This window comes from Lynx rufus, unplaced genomic scaffold (assembly GCF_022079265.1).
Source record: "Lynx rufus isolate CCGP_SWC_20201006 ecotype Redwood Valley unplaced genomic scaffold, mLynRuf1.p SCAF_2, whole genome shotgun sequence".
NCBI classification, from domain to species: domain Eukaryota; kingdom Metazoa; phylum Chordata; class Mammalia; order Carnivora; family Felidae; genus Lynx; species Lynx rufus.
In genome coordinates this window covers 34,534,748-34,560,101 of record NW_025814834.1, presented here as the reverse complement: position 1 = coordinate 34,560,101, position 25,354 = coordinate 34,534,748, and the positions used below count along the sequence as shown (strand labels likewise).

The window sequence follows — 25,354 nt, the reverse complement described above, 5'->3', positions numbered from 1 at the left end:
CTTTTTCCACCTCCAACACATAATTTATCTGGGATCATTATTGTATTTAGGTGTCATGTGTCTGTAGTCTCCCTTAATCTTGAACAACTTTTCTTTATGACATTGACATTTTTGAAGAATATAGTCACCCTCACTACCACCTTTTATTAAAAAAATAGAATTGTCCTCATTTTTGGTGTGCGTGGTATTGCCTGTGATTTGTTTCAAGCTTTATATATTCTGGCAGGAATATTACCTAAATGATGTACTCTTCTCAGGGCATCACACCTGGAAGCAGTGGTGTCCGTCTGCTCCCTCTTTGTGATGGTAATTTTGATTGTTTGGTCAAGGTGTTGTCTGATTTCTTCACTATACAGTTAATTTTGTATAGTTACTATTTCTCCCCTGCAACTAGTAAGCAAGTGGTAGAGAGACATTTTGAGACTTTACAAATATCCCACTCTGCATCAAGAATTTCCCCTAGATTTAGTATCCATTAATGATTCTAGTGTGATTCAATTTTTATTATGTTGGTTGAAAAGCAATGATTTTCAAACTCCAGTATTTTCTCTACCTTTATAAGTCAGCACTCAGCATTCTGCTATATGCGAGAGCCCTCTTTTCTCCTCTAAAAGTTTTTTTGCCCACTAAACTTAATCCTTCTCTGCACCTACTTTTTCAACTAATTTTGTGTGTGCTCAGATACTTCTGTGCATGTAGAAAATACACACACACACACACACACACACACACACACGACTTTGCTCTTTGCCTCTTAGAAATTCAGTAGTTTCTAAGGGGAGTGGCTCAGCCTTGGCATGTAGAGCGCTGCTATTTTGCTGACCTCAGAGGATTCTGGCTATGGCCAGATGAAGATGGGAGTAGTTGTCATGGTGCTGAGAGTATAGGAGGCTTTGGGAGGGAGCACCTCATATTACATGCCTTCTCCTAGACTTTCAGGGTCAGAAGGTGTCTTAAAAGTTACTTATGCAGGAAACCATCAGAATCCGAGAGGAGAACACAGGTAGCAACCTCTCTGGCCTTGGCTGTAGCAACTTCTTACTAGACATGTCTCCAGAGGCAAGGAAAACAGAAGCAAAAATGAACTCTTTGGCTCCGTCAAGATAAAATGCTTCTGTACAGTGAAGGAAACAATCAACAAAACTGAAAGGCAACCTATGGAATGGGAGAAGATATTTGCAAAAGACATATTGGATAAGTTCTATGAAGAACTTATCAAACTCAGCACCCCAAAAATAAATAATCCAGTTAAGAAATGAACAGAAGACGTGAACAGACATTTCTCCAAAGAAGACAAGCAAATGGCCAACAGACACAAGAAAAGATGCTCAACATCACTGATCATCAGGGAAATACAAATCAAAACCATGATGAGATACCACTTCACACCTATCAGAATGGCTAAAATGAACAACTCAGGAAACAATAGTTGTTGGCAAAGATGCAAAGAAAGGGGAACCCTCTTACACTGTTGGTGGGAATGCGAACTGGTGCAGCAATTCTGGAAAACAGCATGGAGGTTCCTCAGAAAGTTAAAAATAGAATTATCTTACAACCCAGCAATTGCACTACTAGGTATTTATCTGGAGAACACAAAAATACTGATTCAAAGGGGTACCTGCACCCCAATATTTATAGCACCACTATCAGCAACAGCCAAACTATGGCAAGAACCCATATGTTCATCAACTGATGAATTGCTAAAGAAGATGTAATACATACATACCAAAAAAAAAGAAATCTTGCCATTTGCAATAATGTAGATGGAGCTAGAGTATATTATGCTAAGGGAAATAAGTCAGAGAAGGAAAAACACTCTATGATTTCACTTATGTGTGGAGTTTAAGAAATGAAAAAACAGATGAACATAGGGGAGGGGAAGGAAAAATAAGATAAAAACAGAGGGGGAGGCAAACCATAAGAGACTCTTAAATACAGAGAACAAACTGAGGATTACTGGAGTGGGTGGGTAGGGGGGATGGGCTAAATGGGTGATGGGGATTAAGGAGAGCACTTGTTGTAATGAGCACTGGGGGTTAGATGTAGTGATGAATCACTAGTTTCTACTCCTGAAACTAATACTACACTATATGCTAACAAACTTGAATTTAAATAAAATCTTGGAAGAAAAAATAAAAAAATAAAATAAAGTTTGAGTATTCGGGATATTAAAAAAAAGTTATCTAGGCAATCCTGGCCCTGGATAAAATGAAAGTTGGTAAATCATATCATGTTTCATTAGCACCTTAGAGGTTTTCTTACATAAAAGAGCACTACCAACCATTGCATTTAATGAGAAGAAACTGTATTTCAAGTAACACCCCTAATTATTTAAATTGATTTACATTAAAAACCAAATCAATATATTTGAGTGTGGAATATGATTTCTTAATGCTTTTCTGTTATCTTAATGCTTTCTGTTATTCTGCATTTTCTCTTCATGCTCTTCTGTTGAAGAGTTGTGATATCAGCTTCTTTTTAAGGCCTTATTGGACCCTTATTATTTGAAAACAGTGGAAAGAAGACTGAGCATGTCCAGGCAGTGGGTCAGTTATCCATTCGTTCCTTCCTTCCTTCCTTCCTTCCTTCCTTCATTCATTACTCTCTGACACAGAGGTTTGAGAGGGTGTCAACAGAAGATGCAGCATTTTCAGAGAAAGAGCCAGGCTGACCTTAAAGCTTATTTCTAGTCTGTTCTGGCTGATTTTATCAGCACAAGGAAGGAGACAAATTAAGGAAACCTGGGTCCTGGGGATGCTGGGCAGAGCCTGCTGCTGTATCTGTGTTGCCCTTAATTCCAGAAAATTCACTCAACTGCTTTCAAAACCAGCTGGATAAACCCAGAAAACAGCCTGCTTGGTCCTTGGATGTCGCTAAGAGAAACTAGCATTTTGCAGGAAGGAAAATACGGCTTGCAAAAAGAAAGGCCGGAAGTGTTTTGGAGAGTGAAACTAAAGTTCTTTTTTTCATTTGTTCCATCAAAGTTGGGAAATTCTGGCATTGTGCAGCCTGGGAGTGAGGCTGTGCGGCTTTGGTCTGGCTTGAAGATAAGTCCCTCTCTTGCAGCCGGAAGCTTGGTGGGCTCCAGCAGGGAGGCACCCCCAGGAACTTGGGGATGACTTGCCGGTCACCTCAAACAGGTCTGGTGCTGCGCCCCATGTGGCCAAGTGGCAGTGTTGACCCCTCCCCAGAACCCCTTTGAGACTTTCTGCTGCAGGCTGAGGGCAAGGGGTTTGGGAGTGGAGTGAATGTGGTGGAGCATGCACAAAAGATGAGGACCCTAGGCTATGTTTCAGTCTTACATTTAATAATATAAAATGTTTCTGTAGGCCCAAAGTAAAAATTGTCAAGAGAGTATACTCAGAGGAGGCTCCATTGCATTCTTGCCCCTCTTCCCTTTCCTCCGTAGATTACCTTTTTTTATTAGTTTATTTTCTATTTATCCTGTTGTTACTTTTGAAAAAAACCCAGCCATCTGTCCCCTTTATTATAAATGAGGTGCCCCATTAAAATACTGTTTTTCGGTTGACTTCCTTCATGTAACGGGATCTTCTGTACAGAAATTATCTTCTGCATCCTCCTCCACAGCTCTTTCGCCCACTTCCTAGTGGTGGACATTAGAGTTATTTCTCGTCTTTCGTTATTTCAAATAATGCTGCAATGAATAAATATCTTTGTGCATATGTCATATTATATTTTTGCCACTGTGTCTTTGTGAGCCTCCTCCTCTGAAAGGAGAGAGATGATTCTCTTTTTTGTCACTTGCTGCTGAACTTGCTGGGGATTAAGTGTCTGTTCTTTGCATCAAGTCCAGCTTTTTGACTCTCATCCTAACTGTGTGGATTTCCTGCATTTCATTCATTTCCTGTTTCCTCAACAGAGGGTTTCTGGGCAAGATCAGCCCATGAGGAATTATGGTAGATGTTTCTAATACACTTTATATAACTTGGATCAGTATGGCAGGAATAGAAACATATGACAGTTACCAAGCAATTTGAGATGTTTTGAGGGAGAAAGGTAACAAATTAGTGGAGAATTCATTTCTTATCTCATTTCAGGCATGGATTCTACCAGGCTTTTCTGTGGGAGAATGGAGAGAAATGGGTGGTTTGTACTCTGAAACCCTTGCACCACAGCATCTGGGGAATGCTGGCATCTGCTCTCCCTCTACCCTTCAGAATTAGATCACCCTCTGTAAGGAGGGAAGGAACACTTGGTAGGGCTGAAACCCACAGGCCAGCATGACAGAGCAGAATGTTGACTCTGGGAACATCTGGTGTAGTGTGGCTCCAGATACTGCTTGTATTTTTCAGAGTGAGAGATGACAGAGGGAGGGACTTGATAATGATGTATTTAGTGCCTTGGATCTTTGCCCCAAAATCATAACCTTAGGAAAATATTACAGAATCTGCTACAGAGCTAAACGGCTTATGAACACATTTTTGGTGTAGTCTCCCTGTGATATGTAAAGTTTATCAGAGGCCATTCCTTTTTTTTTTTTTTTTTTTCTGGAAATTTAAACTTCAGAGTCCAAACACTTCACATTCCCAGGAATCTCTGCTTTCTGCCTAAGCAGGAAAGTGTGTGATACAATGTTGATTAGAGTTACCATTACTGAGCACTTGTTATGTGCTAAGCAGGCACTGTCCTAAGAGCTTTCTAGGGCTTATCTCATTGAATCCTCCAATCCAGAGGTAGGTACTACTGTTATTCTCACTTAATGACAAGGAAGTGGAGACTCAACAGATGTAGTACTTTCCTAAATGGACACACTAGTGAAACTGGGATCTGAACCCAGGAGTCTGACTCCAGAGCTCACCCTCTGAAGACCTGGCTCTAATACAGTGTGGCTTCAGGCGCTCAGGCGATTGCTTCACTTCTCTGAAAAATAAGTGAGTTTCTTTCAGTTTTGCAGTTCTCTGGTTTGGAAGTTTGAACATGGCTTTCTTGCAGTATTACCTTCTCCCAAGGTGAGGAGGAATTTATAGGTGCTGTGTACAGCTGAAGTTTGGCCCCTTTTGGCTGTGTTCTATGGTCTGGGGATGCTGGATTCACTCAGCCTGAGCTGTGCACCCAGGAGTGACCCTTAACTATAGTTAATAACTAACTCAAGCCTTAGAGACAAGGGCAGAGCTTGCTGGATTCTACTGAAAACTTGCTGGATGTGGGAGAAGAAAAGTTTCAAGTTTCATTTTCCTGTATTGCTACGTGACAACACATCACTGGCTTCATCTGTGGTGGATTCATATTTAGAGGAACCAAGAAATTTGCAGGAACACTTCAGAGCAATGCGATCTTTAGCCGATGCCAAAGACATGACTAAATGAATTCTGGGCTGTGGTCTGATTTTTGCCCTACCCAGACTGGGTTCTCTGGGCTTTCTGTTTTTCCCCCTCCTCTTCCTGGTGTCCGTCCAGCCTGTCTATATCCAGTAACAGATAGATACTGCTTCAACCCAGCCAAGCTTTCTGCCAGAAATACTTTAGCTGATTCACATGATCTTGACTCTTAACCCATCCTCTGTAAGGAAATCTAAATGTTTGGGGAAAGATATTTGAAGAATCTGAGAACTTCTCTTTCAAGGCGACAGAGAAATCCTGGTCTCCATAGAGATGTTGGGAGCATCTGCTGAGACTTTAACTTCTGAAACCAGCACAAAGGTCTTCTCCAGCTAGGGTCCATCCCTTAATGACTTTGATTTTGAGGGCTCAGAGCTGTTTGTTTCTGTCATTGTTCTTGTTTCTGTCTCTGCGATTATCCCACCTTTTTCTGAAACAATCAGAAGTGTGTTCACTTTTGCCTATGGAGGCAATGCTGTTGCCATTACAGCCACACACAGCCTTTGAATTATTTCCAGGTAGGGGAGTTTCTTTTCTATTGACTGAAGCCACTTCTTTTCTGCTTGGATCAAAGATATACCGTGTTTTTAGGAGATTACTTCAGCCACACAGAGGTCCCACTGGAGCCAACTCAGCTCACTTGTAATTACATGCTGTTTACAATAACCTTCAGAAATAATTGCATGTATTTTAAAATTCTCACTGTGATCTCTACAAAAGAGACTTTTCTGTTTTCGGGGGAGTCAGATCACTTCAGAATCTTACCATCTGAAAAAGAAATAAACATTTGATATCTTTATTGTCTTGTTAGATCCTTACTTATACTTCCTTCACTTTGCTAATCCAAAAGGGAAGATGTGGGGTGCCTGGGTGGCTCAGTCAATTGAGAGTCTGACTTGATTTTGGCTCAGGTCATGATCCCAGGGTTGTGACATCAAGCCCTGCGTTGGGTTCTGTGCTGAGCGTGGAGCCCACTTGAGATTCCCTCTCTTTCTCTCTCTCTCTCTCTCTCTCTCTCTCTCCCTCTCTCCCTCCTTCTGCCCCTCTACCTGGCTTATGAGATTCTCTCTCTCTCTCTCTCTCTCTTCCTCCCTCCCTCTGCCCCTCTACCTGGCTTGTGCTAGCTCTCTCTCTCTAAAAAAACACAGAAACAAAAAAGAAAACAGAAAGGAAGATGCTTTTGCATAAGCTCTTGATTTGCTGAAGTTAAATTACATATTCTGTTATTTAACACTGCTAATTGACATTCTGCAGTCAAACCAAATGAAGTCTGAATTTTAATCAATTCCTGGCATTTCACCTTGGACTTAATTGAGTAATTCTAGACCAGGACCATAGCCTTGAGAACTCTCAGCCTTTGGTACTGATAAATGAAGTGATTGGTTAGAAACATTAAACCCTTAAAATGAGGATTCCCTAATAAGTCATTCTATTTCTTCTTTCAAGGAAGCAACTGTGTACAGAATGGATCGGAAGCACAGAGGCCACTGTGTTGTTGTCAATAACCACAGCTTTACCTCACTCTCAGATCGACCAGGGACTCATAGAGATGCTGGTAAGAAAGTCTGAATAGTCTATAAGATGCAAGTTGGGGATCTTAAAATCATTTTTTTTAATTTTCATATTTTCTTTCTGTAATTTTTTATCTTCCATTTATTTTATTTTATTTTTTTTAGCGTTTATTTATTTTTGAGACAGAGAGAGACAGAGCATGAACGGGGGAGGGGCAGAGAGAGAGGGAGACACAGAATCAGAAGCAGGCTCCAGGCTCTGAGCCATCAGCCCAGAGCCCAATGCGGGGCTCGAACTCACGGACCGCGAGATCGTGACCTGAGCTGAAGTTGGATGCTTAACCGACTGAGCCACCCAGGCGCCCCTATCTTCCATTTAAATGTAAGGATGATATGGGGCACCTGGATGACTCAGTTGGTTAAGCATCTGACTACAGCTCAGGTCATGATCTCAGGGTTTGTGGGTTGGAGTCCTGTATCTGGCTCTGTGCTGACAGCTCAGAGCCTGGAGCCTTCCTGGATTCTGTGTCTCCCTCTCTCGCTGCCACTCCCCCACTCATGCTCTGTCTCTCTCTCCCTTGTCTCAAAAATAAATAAACATTAAAAAAATTTAAATGTAAGGATAATATAAATGTTCTAAGCCTCTTGTATATCCCAGGTGTCTTAGCCTACCTGGGCTGCTGTAATGAAATACTATAAACTAGATGGCTTATAAATGACACACATTTATTTCTAACAGTTCTGGAGGCTGGGAAGTCCAAGGTCAAGGCTCTGACATTTTGATGCCTGGCGAAAGCCCGCTTCCTAGGTGGCAGTCTTTGTGCCGTGTCCTCACATGTCAGAAGAGCTTTCTGGAGTCTCTTTTTTTTTTTTTTTTCTGGGGTCTCTTTATGGGCTCTCCCCTCACGACCTAATCACCTCCCAAAGGCCCCACTTCCTCATACCCTCACCTTGGGGGTTAGGATTTCAACATACGAATTTTAGGGGGACACAAACATGAAGACCATAGCACTTGGGGTATTACCAATCTGCTGAAAGAGCAAAAGGAGTCCCTGACCATGTACAGCTCTGTGGGTTGGGGGAAAGCATGGTGTATCAGCAACAAAAAAACTGGGTTTGAGCTGTGGCTCCACCACAAACTAGTTTGTGACTGTGGGTGAGTCCTGGGCCTTGGCTTCCTCATCTGTGAAGTAGGATGAAACTGTGGCCTCTGCTGACTCTCAGGACCATTGTGATAGTGCTGTGGGTACTATAAGAAGGTAGGTAAATAATAAAATTTTATTGTTATGAAAGTAAAATAAAAACCCAAGCTTCAGGCTACTTGCTGTGCAAGTTTTATAACTATTAACATTGTTCCACCCCTTAATTTTGTTTCATTTACTCTGTCTCATTTTATTATTTCCCCTTTCTTTCCTTTTTTTTTTTTTTTTTAACAGAGTGCTTGGAGCGTGTGTTTCAGTGGCTGGGGTTCAGCGTACATATATATAATAATGTGACCAAAGGACGTCTAGATGAGGTTCTGAAGGAATATAAGAGTCATCCAGGCCATGCTGATGGAGATTGCTTTGTGTTCTGTGTTCTGACCCATGGGAAATTTGGAGCTGTCTACTCCTCAGATGAGGCCCTTGTTCCCATTCGGGAGATCATGTCTCATTTCACAGCCCAGCAGTGCCCTGGCCTGGCTCATAAACCCAAACTCTTTTTTATCCAGGCCTGTCAGGGTGAAGAGATACAACCTTCTGTATCCATTGAAGCAGATGCTGTAAATTCCGAGCATTCACCTCCTACCCCTTCCCTTCTGGCCAGTGTTCCCAGTGATGCAGATTTCCTTCTTGGCCTGGCCACTGTCCCTGGCTATGTATCCTTTCGGCATGTAGAGGAAGGCAGCTGGTATATTCAGTCTCTGTATAATAATCTGAAGAACTTGGTCCCAAGGTGAGATGTTTGAGTTGTACTATATACCTACCTGTTTGTCCATCCATCTATCTACCTACCTGTTCGTCTGTCTCTTCACATACCCACCCATGCATCTGTCTGTCCATCCATCCATCAGTCTACTCATCCATCTGTCCCATCTATCCATCCATTCATCGTCATCCATCTATCCATTCATCCAAACATCTGTCCATCCATCCAAACATTTATCCATCCAATAAACCTATGTTGAGCACTAGCATATAACTGGAAAGGAAGATACAGAATTAAAAAAAAAAAAAAACAGTCCCTGCCCTCGAGTTGCTCACAGTCTAGAGAGATAGAAAAAATAGATGGGGGAAGAGCATTCCCTGTGGCAAATACACATTATGCAGCATAGGTGTTATGGAAACACATAGAACTAGTACCTCACCCAGATTTGAAGGATCAGGGAAAGCTTCTAGAGATGACAAATAGATGTTAGGTAAATAATTGAGATGAAAGAAATGCTGGGCAGAAGGAAACAGTATAAATAAAGGTAAGAGGGCCTTTTATTTGTTCATTTATTTATCAGTCACTCATGTTTACTGAGTGCCTATGTATTGCCTTTGGCATTATACCTTTGATCTCCTGCCACTGCTCTGACAACTTTCCATCTGTATCTACCACGTGCTCCTTACCTGGTACCCTGGAAATGGGCCTTCATTGCAGTTCTGCCCTGTACCCCATGCTATGTTCTTTATAGCTCTGGGCAGCTTCAGCTATACCCTGGAGGCCACTTGACCTCCATGAAAATGTCTCCAAAGTTGCCATCTCTGGTCCATTAATCTCTGAGTTTTTGGAGAGCAGAGTTATTTCATTCAACTTTATGTCCTTAGCACTTGACACAGTACCTGATGATATATTGTTGAGCTTGATAAATATTTGCTGGACCAATGAATGACTGAGTGAATCTCATTCTTAGGGTCGGTCCAATACATTTCTTGCAGCCTACCAGACATCCCACCTCCTTGTTGCCCTTGGAGCTCATATTCAGTATGCATAGTCCTCAATTCATCTTCCAGCCCTCTCTATCTGCCTTCTTCTCCTGAATTCACATTTTAAGGAATGGTCAAAGTGTTCTGGGAATTCGGAACTAGGAATTCAGGATTGGAACCTCGAGTCAACCTTAGCTTTTCCATCTTCTTCATTAATCCCTCCATCCCCACCATAGCCATCAAAAACCAATGTCCTATGACTCTGAGGACAAGGCAGATTTATCAAGGACTTACAGTGTGCGTACTGTCCTGGGTACCGAGCTAGGGGCTAGGAGTAAGTTATGAATAAGGGAGACAGAATGTCTTCTCCATGGAGCTTATAGACCAGTGAGTAAGTAAAGGTAAGAAGGTAAATATTTAAGTTAATAAGATAATTTCAGGAAGTGATACCTGCTGTGAAGAAAGCAAACAAGATATTGTAGAGAATGGGGCAGGGAGCTACCTGAGAAGGCTTCTTGGTAGAGGTGATATTTCAAGTAAGACTGAGTGGTGATGAGTCAGCCACAGGAGGATCCAGAGGCAGAGAGAACAGCTGGTGTGAGACAGGATGTAAGAACTAAGAACCAGGCAAGGCCTGCTGTCCCTTGAACATAGCAATGATGATGAGGATAAGTAGTGGCAATATTAATAATAATAAAAATGATGGTCAGTGGAATATTATAGCCAGTTTTCTATGTGCTTTACATAAATTTACTTCATTTACTTCTCATGGCAGTCCCTAAAATGGGTATTCTTATGGTCCTTATTTTACAGCTGAGAAAACAGAGGCATATTTAGTGTGAAATAAGTGACTGTGCCTAAGACCACACGGGTCCACGAGTGATGGAACTATGCTTCAAACCTGAGTTCTATTTCCAGAGCCTTGCTTTTTTTTTTTTTTTTTTTTTTCCCAGTGGTATGAATTGCCCATCCCTGGGACATTTTGGTAAATGTTAAATGTCCTACAAGCCCAGGCTCACAAGCTACCTCCTGTATGGAATCCAGGAAGTGCTCTTTTTCCTCTGAACTTGCAGTGGAACTTTGTCCACTTTTCATATAGTATTGATCACATTCTGCCTTATAGTATGCATTTTGTGTATATACCATATTTGGTACATGCTTCATGTCTGCATTTGAAGTGCCTAGAAATTTGTGTCATGTTTATCTTCGTATCCTCCTCAAACCAAGAATAGAGAGGGCATTAGTAATAGTAGGGTCCCTTGGGGCACCTGGGTGGCTCAATCGGTTAAGCGTCCAACTCTTGACTTCAGCTCAGGTCATGATCTCATGGTTTGTGGGTTTGGGCCCTGTGTCAGGCTTTCTGTGCTGACAGGGCGGAGCCTGTTTGGGATTCTCTCTGTTCCTCCCTAACTTGTGCACATGTGCACTCTCTCTCAAAATAAACTTAAAAAAAAAATAGTAGAATCCTTCTCTATCTTTATCACCTACCTATCTATTCTATCATCTATCTATCTATCTATCTATCATCTGTCTGTCTGTGTGTCTGTCTATATCCACCAGCTTGGAGGAGAAACATGGAAAAATAATTATGTGCAACCTTCCTTTGTGGACCAATGACCTTAAAATGTAAGTTGTGGAGCAGCCGTCTGGCTCAGTCAGAAAAGCGTGACACTCTTAATCTCAGGGTCAGGTTCAAGCCCCATGTTGGGTGTAGATTGCTTAAAAGAAAAAAGAGGGCCACCTGGCTGGCTCAATCGGTTAAGCATCCGCCTCTTGGTTTTGGCTCAGGTCATGATCTCAAGGTTTGTGGGTATGAGCCCTACACCAGGCTCCACATTCTCAGCATAGGGCCTGCTTGGGATTGTGTCTCTCAATTTCTTTCCCACCACACCCTCCCCAAGATAAATAATAAACTAAAAAAAGTTAAAATGCAAGATGTGTCTATTATAGTGTTCTTAAACATTAAATGTAATATTGAAAACTTTAGTATAATTTAGCATTTCTTTTTTTAATTTCAAAATAAGAATTTCTTTATATTTGACAGGATTCCAGTTAGAATTTTGCCCTGTTAGACTAGGAAGAAGCCACATGTTTTAGGGTTTCTTTGTATGACCTGGTATGTGATTTCTGTCTCCTGATTGAAAATATTTTTTCTTATCTGCCTGCAGACATGAAGATATCTTATCCATCCTCACTGCTGTCAACAATGATGTGAGTCAACAAGCAAACAAAGAAGGAACAAAGAGACAGATGCCCCAACCTGCTTATACACTACGGAAAAAACTAGTATTCCCTGTGCCACAGGAAAAACTTTTATTGTAGTAGAGAGTTCTCAATGACTTTTTGACTTGAAAGGAAACTTTGGTCATCTCTTCCAATCTCCCACCCACCATAGGAATCATTGATAGATGGTGAGCCTGTCATTCTAATAGGAAATGCCCTATTTTCTGATTCAACAAATTCTTTAAAAATTTCTTTTTTTTATTTTTGACAAGTCTAATTGTTAGAACACTTTCTTTATTGAAGCCTTTGGTTGTAGTCTTGGCATTAGTTTTGTGCCCTCAGAAAAAGCAATTGGCCTTGGTTTGTGTATCTGTGAGGTAAAAGGTAGTACCAGATACATTTTAAGATTCCTTTGAGCTCTAAAGAACCACTATTCTTAACCTCAACTGAGCTCTGATTTCCTCTCTGTATGACCACCCCTTGTGAACATTCTGTGTCCCTTTTGCATAGCCTTGTTTTGGACATTGGATAATGATGAGCTCACACATGGTTCATTGACCCTTTCTCTGCTCTCCACTTCCTAAGGCTTCTCATCTACACATCTGCTGGGGTGAAATTTTTGTCTATATGATGCCCATTTCCAGCTTTAGTATAATGAAGGTGTTCCCACAGGAACTCTTTATCTTGGGTTGGGAACAGGTTTGGCTCTAGGAAGATGATAGTTCAGTATGAAGAGAGACAACTCAGCCACTCTGGGATCAGAGACTTTACAGGCTGAGGTTAAATTCTGTGTCGATCAGAACTTTTCAGGTGCTGATGACAGAACACCCACATCACACCAACCAAAGCAAAGAAAGGAATTTATTGCCTCATTCATCTGAAAACACACAATTGGGTAGTGCTGGCTTCAGGTGAAGCTTGAATCAGGACTCAGTCTGCACTATAGCATCTCTCTCTTGGCCAGAGGTTCTTTTGGTGGCTGCACTGTGCTGACTAAAGCCAACAGCCCCTGCCTTGTCTCCAACATGCTCTGTTTCTCTGGCCCAAAGAATTGAGGAGAGAGACAGTCTTAGGGATGAAGCTATTCACAGAAGTTGTTGTCCTCTCCTTAGAGAGTTGTCTGGCTGTGCCTTGGTGGGGAGTGTGGTTCTGTATGGAAGCCTTGCTACTTTTTACATTAAGGTTTTGAATATCTTTATGTATGTGAACTTTTTTTTTTCAATTTCAAGAGGAATTTTTCTTTTTTATTTTCTAAGGGAGGGAGATTGAAAGTCCTGTACCTAAGGCCTTTATTTATTGATGAAGAGGTTGAGGCCCAAGGAGGCAGAGTGATTTGCTATAGTCCCCCAGCCAGTTATTGTTTACAGGGTTTTATTTCCCACTTGAGTGAACTGGAATGTCATGGGACATAACAGGACTTTTTAGGAACATTTCCTTGGATATGTAGACATCCATGAAAGATATCCAGGAATGAAGAAGAATAACTCTCAGTGATGCCTGATTTTGTAATTATTAACGTGTAAGTCAAATGATCTTCCAGAACCTTTGTATATACAAGTCAAAGCGAACAGCTGGTGATTACAGTCCTTCCCCAGTTGAATATACACAGCTTTTGGCCACTTCATAGTCCTTCTCTGCAAGTGAAAGATGGTGTGGTACAAAGCAAAGAGCAAAGAATCTGGAGATAGAAGCCTTTGGTTTCTGTTTTGCTTTGTGACTTTCTGGCTCTGAGACACTAAGTCAAGCTAGTTTTTCGAGCCTTATCTATAAAGTAGAGAAAAATTACCTATTTAAGATAAGGATAGGTTAATATATAAATCCATTTAAATCTAGTTGTTGTGAGTTATATACAAGACCTTTACGTGGCAGATACCTCTGGCAGTCACCTAACGGAAATAGAGTTTGAGTTCCTTTGTGTCTAATTCCAGCTGAATTTCAGCCACAAATCAATACTAATACCCACCGATGTCCTCTTAGGGAAATGTTGGTTTTCCCCGGACTGATTCACAATGTCCCCGGCAGCAGCAGGCTAGCTCTTGGCTCTGAATCCAGCTGGACAAAACACTGCTAATGAACTCTCCTTCCTCAGCAACATTTGGGGTTTTATGTATAAGTCCCGGTCCTGTGGTCTATTTTGTATTTTTGTTTTGCTGGAACTTAGTGGTTGTGCAAGGTTAAGTTCTAGGATCAGGAAACTTTCCCATGAATTTTCTTTTCAGAGTTCTCCAGCAGGCACTTTAGGGGTCACTAGACATTTATGACTGTAAGTCACACACCTATGCAGACAGTAGGAGTACAATCATCCTTCAGTCATTTCTCCTAAATGGAGCATCTACACACTTTTCCCTCGTCTGTGTGTGTGTATGTGTGTGTGTGTGTGTGTGTGTGTGCGCGCGCCCACGTGTGTGATAATTTAGAGTGGAGCACAGCAAGTGATTTGGTCACAGCTATTCAGCAGAGACTACCGCCATTGTCTGTGCAGACATTTATGAAAGAAATGTGCAGAACCAGTGAGGTTTCTGTATATTTTGCCTAGTTTTGCTCAACCTACAAGAGCTGTAGTTAGATTTTTTCTTTGTTTTCTTTTTTTTTTTCTCAAAAGTTGGGCTTATACCAAACAAAATGAAGGACGTGGAAAATTTTAATAGAATATTATACAAATGTTAGTTATTTAATAATGATACTCTTGGTGTTGATTATTATTAGAGATATTAGTCACCACAGCATCCTAGTGGCCTCTGCTACAAGGTTTCACCATGGCAGTGGGCAGTTGTGATATCACCAGGGTTTCCCTTAGCCAGTGCTCAGGTAATTCAAACATACAAGCAGCTGGTACAATATGGTTACTGACCAATCAAAACACATTGACCAGTATGTATAACACTATGGTGAATGCTGCTGAATAGCAGCCCCTTATCAATCAATGATCAAGTCTCCACTGAGGTAGACCAAATTGGAAGTTTACTTCATTTTGTAGATAACTTTTGTGCCATATTTGATTCACAAAATCTTCTAGGTCAGATACTTTATGAGTGATTTAGTGAAGTTGTTCTCAACCTTGGAATTCTTGGGTCCTTAGATGTTTGTGGAGTTATTCTCAGGGTCTATGAGTTCTCCACCTTCACTTTGAAATGTTGTAATTCCTTTTTGGTGATAATCTTAAAAATTAATAGGGATGCATCCTGGCTCTTCTGCATAATCATATTTGAGCAACTTTTGTGCTCACATCCTGGTGCCCATAGAAAGTGATGAACTTTGCATTGAGCTTTTTAATGTAGCATGGATTGGGGTCCATGGCCAGAGGTCCTCAGATTTACTGTCAGGCACCAGTGGTTAATCTATTTGAAACCTGCTCCAGTTCATCCTCTTAAGCCATGATAGACTCCTAGACCATCATCCCTCAACCACTGCTTAACTCTCAACAGAGAGAACTCACACTACATACAAAGCCATGGACTGGGGAGCTTGGATGGACCCTAGAGAACCCATGGTCCAGCCTTCAGGGTGTAAAAAGGCTTACTAAAGTCTTACAGCTGTTAGTGGAACATTTGCAATCCTGTGTATTTCCTGATTTGCAGTCTTGCCGCCTGGTTTTACTTTTGGACAGCTTTAATTGTTCTTTTCCCTGTGGTGACTTGAATCTACCTGCTTAGAACATACTTAAATACATTGCCTCTCATTCTAAACTCTGGAGCCATACCAAAGACATGTAACTCTCTTCTGGTTAAGTACATGTTTCATGTGACAAGTTATTTAGCTTTCTTTCTGGTAGGATCTGGCTCTCCTCAGAAGTCTGCAGGGGCACCTGGGTGACTCAGTCGGTTGAATGTCTGACTCTTGATTTCAACTCAGGTCATGATCCCAGGGTTGTGGAATCCAGCCCCTCATTGGGCTCTGCACTGAGCGTGGAGCCTACATGAGATTCTCTCTCTCTCTCTGTCTCTGTCTCTCTCTCTCTGCCCCTTTCCCCTGCTCACTTTAAAATTAAAAAGGGGGAAAAAAAAAAGTCTGCAGTTTGCTTTTAAGGATGTGAATATCACATTTGTATCTTTGAACAGTAGCTGAATTCCTAAAAATGGAAGGCTTTTAAAAAAGTACTAGGGGAAATTCTTTGTTTAAAGAAAGACTGATTTGCTAATACAAAGAAGCATTTTATAACATAACTTTAGCATATATGAATTTTTAAAAGAGGATTTTTCTATTAAAATTTTTAAATTGTATTAATTTTTACTTTTTAAATCTATTTTTGAATAGGTATTATCTTTACATTGTTCAACGATAAGAAAATACAAAGAGGTATTCAAGATAAGTGTTGCTTGCATTTCTGTCCACTAAATGCCCAGTCCTCCCACCTTTGCATCCCAGAGATAATTTCAGGATTTCTTAATGCAAATGCAAATATAGCAAGTACAAATATATATGTATTTTAAAGTAGGCTTTTTTGGAAACAGAGTACATACACTGTGAAACTCGTATCTGTCATTTGGTCTCATTTTAAATGATTCTGTTAGATGCTTGGAAGTACTGGTACAACTCTAGAACGGGAATAACTTTATGAGCTTTGTGGACTGGGTACTTGTACATAGTAGTAATTGACTCACCAATAAAATAAAGGGATTTTTTTCCTTTTTATCTTTGAGTAATATCTTTGATTTTACCTGATAACTTTTTTTCTGCTTATATAGTAATATATGCACATTGTGGAATATTTGGGAAATAGAATAACACACAAAGAAAAAGAGTTAATTCAGTTATAATTCCATTTTGGCATTCACTTTCCCATTTTTTCACTCTGCATTTGCCCCTGAGCTTCCCAACCACCTTTAAATCAGCTTAACCACCATATCCTCCTAGTCATGCATCCAGTAAACTCTGTCTTTGCCAATATTTCCACCCAAGTTTCAATTGCAAACATTTCTCTCTATGATAGCCACCTCCTACCATTCCATCTCATTTTCTGCCAACAGTCTGCAGTGCCACTGGGGCCTCTGGTTAGTCCATTGACCCTATCTGTCATCTTTCCAAAGCCAACACCACCCTTTACTTCTTCCCTCCTTCTTTACCCAGCTGGAGTCCACATGTCATCATTGAACTCACTCTCTTGCACCCACCCTCGATACCCTTGCCTTTCCCTTGGTCCTAATCACAGGGCAGAGTCTAAACTGTGGTTAATCACACATGCCTGCTTACCGCAGTTTTGTACTAGAATTCCTGGTTGTGGTGGTTTGGCTCAGTCGGTTAAGCATCTTGGTTTCAGCTCCAATCATAATCTCAGTTTGTGGGCTTGAGCCCTGCATCAGGCTCTGTGCTAGCAGTGCGGAGCCTGCTTGGGATTTCTCCCTTTCTCTCTGCCCCTCTCCTGCTCTCTCTCTCTGTCTCTCTCATATTAAATATATAAAAGCTTAATACACACACACACACACACACACACACACACACACACAATGTTGCAGACTTGTCTCATTCAAAACCAATGACCACAAACCTCAAACAGGCTTTTAGTGATTCTCAGGAATCCTGTAACGTTTCCCTGGTTATGTCACCCTTTGCTTTCTCAGCCGGTGTTACATCTTCTTTTGTCTTTTCAGACCTCTATCATCCTCCATTCTCCTCACTTTCATTTGATAGTCTCACTTCACTAAGGGAGGTAATCAGAAAAGATTTCCACCATCCACCACCGAGTCTCCTGATCCACCTGCACCCTAACCCTATTGGCTGCTTTCTGTCTTGTCAACAATGGGTGCACCTTCCTGTCTGTGCTTCTCCCAAGACTCAGTGCCTCCTCTTGGGCAGGGATTAGCTCATCCTGCTCACTCAAGGACACCACTCCCATAGCCTTCCTCCCTCTCCTGCTTGATTAACTGTCCCCTCTCTCCCAGATCATTCCCCCGAGCACAAAAACATGCTGTAATTTCTCTTCCTTCCAAAACAGAACTGAAACACCTAAAGTTGGATCTTCTGTCACGTGCTCAGAATCAGACCATGAGTGTATGCAAGTGATTCGTTCAGGAATTGCTCTCCAGAGAATCCTGCTGGGGGTGGGAGGTGGGACAGAGAAAGGGAGAAGGCAGGCCAGGCCACACATTTTATCTCAGGGTGGCCAGGACGGAGCACTTTAAAGTGAAAATTATGCCTCAGAGTTCCCCACCCAACGGGAAGCAAGAGAACTGTTTTTGCATCCTCCCTTAACCCTTAGTGCCTCCATCCTCTGCTAAGAGCTGCCCCAGGTGGGAGAACTTAAACATCCAGGCACTTCCTGTGGTCTGAGGGCATAGTCTCCTCACATAAGGTGTGAGTCTTTAGAAGCAAAAACCTCTAAAATCTGGCAAGCCAGCTAAACTGGCTGGAAGGTGGGGATGCGGCGGTGGGGGGGGGGTGGTGGTAGGCAGAGGGGGATTAAAATGGACCAGAAAAGACCTACCTTCACCCCTCTCCCATCCTAAGCCTGATCCAACATTTGCAGGGCCCAGGCAACAGTAAATCTAAGACCCGTAACCCATACATAGAAATGTAAATACCGACAAACTGTTCTATTCTCCTGTTGCTGAGGATTTATCATTTTTATGGTGTGCAGGGTGTCTGCCTCTGGCACAGCCTGTGCCTTTCTCTCCCCATTCCTAGCTCCTTCTAGCTTACCTGAAGCCCTAATGTATGCCAAACAACATGAAAAATGTCACACACAGTCGGATCAGTGTACCTTTAAGCTCAGGGTTTTGTGAAAGAATTTTCTGTGATCTCAAGCTAAAAGGTTGGAGCTGTATCTTAGATAACCCACTTTTTAATTTACTACCTCCCTGTAAATCTATTTGTAAATTTGTCTAAGCAGAAACTCCCTTTCTCCTCTTAACAATTTAAAATAAACATCAAAAACAACATTGAAAGGGGCGCCTGGTGGCTTGGTCGGTTAAGCGTCCAACTTCAGCTCAGGTCATGATCTCACAGTCCGTGAGTTCAAGCCCCATGTCGGGCTCTGTGCTGGCAGCTCAGAGCCTGGAGCCTGCTTCGGATTCTGTGTCTCCCTCTCTCTCTGCCCCTCCCCTGCTCATGCTCTGTCTCTCTCTGTCTCAAAAATAAATAAAAACATTAAAAAAAAACAATATTGGAAAACTAAAATATTAGCCACAAACTGGGAAATGTTATGTGCTACATATACAACTGATGAGGGATATATAAATATATATAAATGTATATAAAATATATATTCTACAATTCTATAAAATAATTAAACAGTCCAGTTAGATGGGCAAAATATATGAAATGAAAAAGGAAAAGAAAAAAACCCCTATCTGTAGCAAGTATGGGTGAGGATATGGAACAAAGGGAATTCTATTAACACTGCTTAGAGAAATGTAAATTGACACAATCAGTTTAGAGAACACCTTGACAATATCTGTAAACGTTGAATATGTCCATACACTGTGAGCGAGCATTTCCATTTCTGGGTCTATGCCCCAAAAGAGAACACTTTGACAATATCTGTAAACGTTGAATATGTCCATACACCATGAGCGAGCATTTCCATTTCTGGGTCTATGCCCCAAAAGAAATCTTGCACATGCACCAGGAGACGTGGAGGATAACTTTCAGAGCATTATTACTTGTAAGAAGGGGGAAAAAAAAGGTCAGAAACAAATATGGCAATTTCGATTGGTTCAGTCATATATACTACAACACCATGCTTTCCGGAACAGGGTAATGGTGAATGGGAACACTGTGAATATACTAAATGCCACAGAACTATTCACTTTATTTTTTATTTTTTTTTCTTGTTTCTCGTTTTTATTTTTTTAAATATAACTTATTGTCAAATTGGCTAACACTTTAAATTGTTAAGATGGTAAATGAAATTAGAAGTCTATTAAAAAAGAGAGAAATGTTGAGCAAATAAGTGAATATATGCAATATGGTATAATTTATGCAATGTTAAAAACCCAAGGTGCCTCTGGATGGCTCAGTCGGTTGAGTTTCTGACTCTTGATTTTAACTCAGGTCTTGATCCCAGGGTCATGGGATCAAGCCTTGTGTTGGGCTCTGCACTGACCATGGAGCCTACTTGGGATTCTCTCTCCCTCTGCCTCTGCCCCTCCCTTACTTATGGATTCTCTCTCTCTCACGCTCTCTGTCTCAAGAAAACAAAAACAAAAAACAAACACCACCCACATAACAGTTCTGTATGTTGCTTGTGCACTCATTTCCATGTTGTACAAATATAACAATCTACATGGGGTGATCAACAAATTTTAGAATGGAGGTTACCTGGGGTGGGGCTGGGATTTGGACAAAGAGGGAGGAATGATGCAGGGGTTCATTCTGCCATCCAGTTGGATGCTGGATCTGTGGGTATTCTCTTTTTTCTAAAATCTTTTTGCATGTCAATGCTGATTAATGTAATTTGGTCACCAGACAGGGTGATTTCTCAGCCTGCTGCACTGTGAATATTGGCCAGCTAAGGTACACAGGATGGTTTTGCCCTCCTGGTTGGGGAAGACTAAGTTTCTTAGTCTGTACCTGTCAGTATTTTTGGTGGTGGTGATTTCTGTGGTGGTGATATAACCAGTGTTGCCAAGGCGGGGAGAAGGGGCAATGACTCACTTTTTATTGCCCTGAGCCATTGTTCTGTGTTTCTAGTCTGGAACAGGAAGCAAGCCTGAAGACGAGAGCCCTCTTGTGATGCCTCCGAGCTCCCCAAACCTGTTCTCATAAATCAGGTTCAAATGCAGACTCAACTTTCCTCACTTGTGACCACCACTTGCACACCACTGCTGCTGACAGTTTTCCATTCCCAGAATGCACAATCAGAAGCCCTGTACTGCATCTGATCATCCTACATTTCAGCTTGTTTTGCCATTTGCAAGCATCCTCGCCCCTCTACTCATGTCGTCTTGGATCTCCAGCTCTCTCCACCCTGCAAGGAGACAGTGAGCCAGTTTTGGCTAGATGCTTCTTGCTGCGGCCAAATTAGCAACGTTAGCCTTTGGTTCTAGTCACTTGCTGATGCCGAAAATGATGACTCTGTGAGAGTGACAGAGAGGTGTTACTGTGCCCATTTTATGGATCAGAAAATCAAGGCTCAGAGAAGCTAAATAATAAACAAGGTCATACTGCTAGAAATTGGGAAGGACCAGACTTGAACTCTATCTGGCTGACCTCCAAGTACAGGGACCTGTCCTTCCTGTCTTTACCATGCTGCTCTTGTGAAAATATTTTCTAAGAGAGGGCAGGCTTATACAGAGCAGTTAGCACCCCATCTCAGGTCTTGGAGGTGGGAACCTGGCCTCTCTGCTGGAGGTATCAGCCTGAAATATCAAGGAGAAGACAATTTTATCAACAGTTTCAGCCCTGTAAGAAATGGGCTTGGCCTAAGTTAAATATTGTGATAAAATATTAAAACAGGAAGTTCTATTACTTATAAGAAAGATGGTTCATTCTGCCAGTAATCGAAAGCACTGCTGTTTGTGGAAGTTTGGCAAGTCCAACTTCCTCAGGTCCCTGGAACTGAACCCTTAGGTCTGGGACCTCTATATGTGACAAATCTACTCAGCCAGGCTTCCCCCTTTTTGCTCTGTGTTCAGTAGGAGGTTACAATTTCTAGGAAGGACAATGAAGCAAATTCAGTGGCAGGCAGAGAATACATGGGGGCCTGAACAGACAGATCTTAACAACTTCCTTTCCTAGGTTTGCCTTTGCTTGGACACCTCACAGGGCAGTGATTGATAGTCTTTTCCAGAGTCTTGCTCCTCCAACCACCCACCAGCTGCGTTATCTCCTAGAGCAAGACTTAAACCCAGCCTCTTTCCAGCACCACCCTTCCATTTTCGAGCCATGGGGTTTAGAATTCTGAACTCATCACTCTTACCTCTTATTGCTCACACTTTTGTTTCATGTGTCTATGTGTCTATCTCATTTCATCTTTTAAAAATTCCTTTATTTATTTGGGAATAGAATATAAGCAGCTGGTAAAACATTTAAACAGTACAGAAGGATACATAGGAAAAAGTAAATTTCACACTGATCCCCACCCCCAAGTCCCCAGTTCTTCCACAGAGATAATTATTGTTTCTTCTTTTTGTTATTTATTTAAGTAATCTCTACACCCAATGTGGGTCTTGAGCTCATGACCCCAAGACCAAGAGTTGCATGCTCTTTCTACTGAGCCAGCCAGGTGCCCCCAGAGGTATTGTTTCCAATATTTTGAATATCCCTTCAGAGATATGTTATTCTTATATAAACATATATATATATATATATATATATATATCTGTGTCTTTCTCTGATTTTCCCCTTCCCAAATGCTGGCAGACCATTCTGCACTTGGGTTTTTTAATTGAACATATCTCAGAGCTTATCCTGTATCAGAACATCTAGGTCTCCCTGATCTTCTTTATGGCTGCCAATATTCCATTATATGCATGTGTCATCAGTGATCCAACTAGCCCCCCACTGATGGGCATTTAGGGATTGCAGGGTTCATATGGGTAGAAACCAGATCTTACCCATCCTTTGTTTCCTATGTTTCAATCTAAAACAGTGCTCTGCCAGAATTGTTTAGTAATTAAAAGACAAATACAAACCACAAACACATTCGTTCATGAAAATTGGGGAAAAGCTCTTATTTATTCTCAGCTCTGAGCTTTATATCTGCTGCTTTGCTGAAGTAAGAATGTGCTAGTTCTCATGCAGCTTTCTCATCAGCCACAGGTACTCAGCTCTACCAGGTATCAAGTAGTTAGAAAACTTATGGATGCAAAAATGTCCCTGCCTTCTAGGAAATTATAATCTGGTGGGAGAGAGAAGAAAGGTGTTTGTTGGCAAAAACAAAATAATCAAGAAAGGATGGATAAATTTTAAAAATGGTGTTAGGACAATTGGTTCTCTATCTGCAAGAAATTAAAGTTAGATTCCTATCTCAGACCGTGCACACATACACAAAAACTCCAAAAATATAAGTGTTAAAACAAAACTATAAAGGCATTAAAAGATATATAGGAAATGAAAGACCAGAGAAAGTCTCCCTAAGCAACACGTAGAAGCCAGAAGTCACAAAGAAAAAGCCAGGTACATTTGTCCACATAAAAATGTAAATTTTCTGTGTAATTGAAGACACAAAAATTGCATTAAAAGACAGGCAATGACGTTTGGGAAGATGAAAAGATGCCCATTATATCTTGTTAACTAAACAGAAAGTAAGCTGTAAACCATATATATACTTATATAAATTGATATATTCAGTCAGAGTGCAGTCAGAGGTGGAAACCACACCTGTCCTTCAAAATGGAAAATTTAATAGGAAGAATTATTCACTAGTAAAAGAAAATTACTGAAAGTAAAATGCCTTTAGGGCTGAGGGAGGTACCCATGGAAGGAAGAGATTTGGAAGACTCCTCCCACCCCACAAAGGTTGGTCCCAGTTGAAGAAGCTGTGACTGTGCCCACTGAAGGTAGAGAAGTTCATGGGAGTGTCATAGGCTCACCTGCAGTCTGCAGGTGGAGGCTGGTGAGCAGGTGGCTTCCTGTGGGCATGCTGACAAAGTTCCTGGAGTGTGAGCACCACTAGGTCTCCTGCAAGCTGCTGGCAGCTCTGCCGTAGAAGCAGGAAGAAAAGCCCGCTGAACTAGGAAGAGAAGCCCTTCCTTTGCTTGGCCTTGTGCTGTCTCTCCAGTGTCCTCTAGGCTCAAAACCTAAAATTGTGCCAGCTGGTGGAGGAGCCATTTTCATAGGATGTAGCTACAGTGTCATCAAGCAGGCAGTAGGAGAGTGGATTTGGTGCTCAGAGGCAGTACATGGATTGATACAAGATGGCATATATGATATATGTGCACATTCACACTTATGTGTTTACTCAGTACACCAGGAGGTGTTGTAATTCTTTTACATGTATTAACTCATTTGATTTTCACACTAAGTCTCCAACTCTTCAAAAGAGTTATTAATATCTGTATTCTATGAATGAGGAAATCGAAGCACGCAGCTCTTAAGTAACTTGCCCAAGGTCACACAACTAGTAAATGGCAGAGCAAGAATCATAATGGCTTTATAAGCATAAAAATAGACGGAAAGAATCAAAATAACAGTGTTACCTCTCAAGACAGGATTAAAGAAGCCATGGAAGTGGATTTTATTTATTTATTTTTAACAGTGCTTCAATAAATAAATACAGTAATAAACTACTGTTTTTTATTTCGTTTTTGTATATGCGGGAGGGCTCCTTTGGGGAGGGGGTTATTTTCCAAAGAAACTGAAATAACTGAAAAATGACAACTGTCTGTGCCAGGCGGTAAGAATCAAGTGTTCCATAGGCACCAGGTGAGAACTCTCAGCAGGAGGAAGTCATATCTGGAGGGTGTGTCAGGGGCCTGAGGGAAGGTTTAGAAGAGGGTGAGTCACACAGTCCCTGCGGTTGGTTTCTGGCTCACGTTGTGTCAGGTCTGATCAGTGGCTGGTTACCTACCCTGAGCCGCCTGCCCTCCTCTGTCTCAACAGCTTCCAGGAAAAGGTGGCTAGTGGCTGCCTGAGGGATGCGGGGAGGGGAGGGGGAATTAGCACGTGGGCAGCACCTGCCCTCTGTGAGATAATACATGCAAGCACCACGGATACTGCTTTATTCAGCCCTCCAAAGCACCCTCATCAAGCAAGTCATTATTGCCATTTCCCATATGGAAAACCAAGGCTGAGTGAAGCAAAGGAAGGTATCTGGATCTCAGCAAGAGGAGGAGCTAGGGTTTGAATCCAGATCTGTCCGATTCCAAAGTCCAAGCTCAGTCTACCACACCCATCTGCTTTCCAGATGGTGAAAGATTAGGTCACTTTCCCTAAAGGCCTACTTCAGGAACGCTTAACCAACTGAGCCACCCAGGCGCCCCTTGTGGCTGATCAGCAACTTTAGATCCTTCTCTGAGATAAAGGGGTGCAGGTCAAAGTGTCAGTAGAGGGAGAGCTGAGCGGAGGTGCTGACACTGGTTTTCAACTCATGGTCATCTCTCCTTCCTTTTAGGAGTGGCCCCTGGGCTACATCTATTTTCAGACTGTGAGGCTGGGTCTGGACAGCCTAAGCGTAGTTGGCACTTGAATTTTGGGAACACTGAGGTGAGCCTGGAATTTCCAAGATGGGCACAAGAGAAGTGATGAGCACTGGTGCCCAATGGGCTGGCTTTAAAAGTGTGTCAGTTGGGACCTACCCACCCTCTCTTTCATTATTAGTCCACTATTTTTACCTGCAGTCTGGGTATGCATGGAGGCAGCATTATAGATACCTGTGCTAATGAGCTAATGCAATGTTCCCTTATAGCATGGGGCCCACTGGCAATACTGGGCAGTGCATGGTCATTATGCACTAAACAACAGAGGATCATATAGTGAAAAGTTATTCTTTTTATACTTCTCTAACATCAGG

General features: G+C 41.7%; 1 protein-coding gene across 3 annotated transcripts in view; it reads left to right on the top strand.

The window, feature by feature from the left end:
* CASP10 (caspase 10) overlaps positions 1 to 12,415 on the top strand; it is a 37,569-nt gene extending 25,154 nt beyond the window's left edge. For 2 of the 3 annotated variants that reach the window (XM_047083509.1, XM_047083510.1), the window contains exons 7-9: positions 6,786 to 6,894; positions 8,287 to 8,785; positions 11,910 to 12,415. In XM_047083509.1, coding sequence (XP_046939465.1) covers positions 6,786 to 6,894; positions 8,287 to 8,785; positions 11,910 to 12,063 — 762 coding nt within the window. In that variant the 3' untranslated portion in view covers positions 12,064 to 12,415. Of the gene's footprint in view, positions 1 to 3,329; positions 3,337 to 5,583; positions 5,661 to 6,785; positions 6,895 to 8,286; positions 8,786 to 11,909 lie in introns of all 3 variants that reach the window. The other variant, XM_047083511.1, reaches the window with a different exon arrangement.
* The last annotated feature ends 12,939 nt before the right edge of the window (positions 12,416 to 25,354 follow it).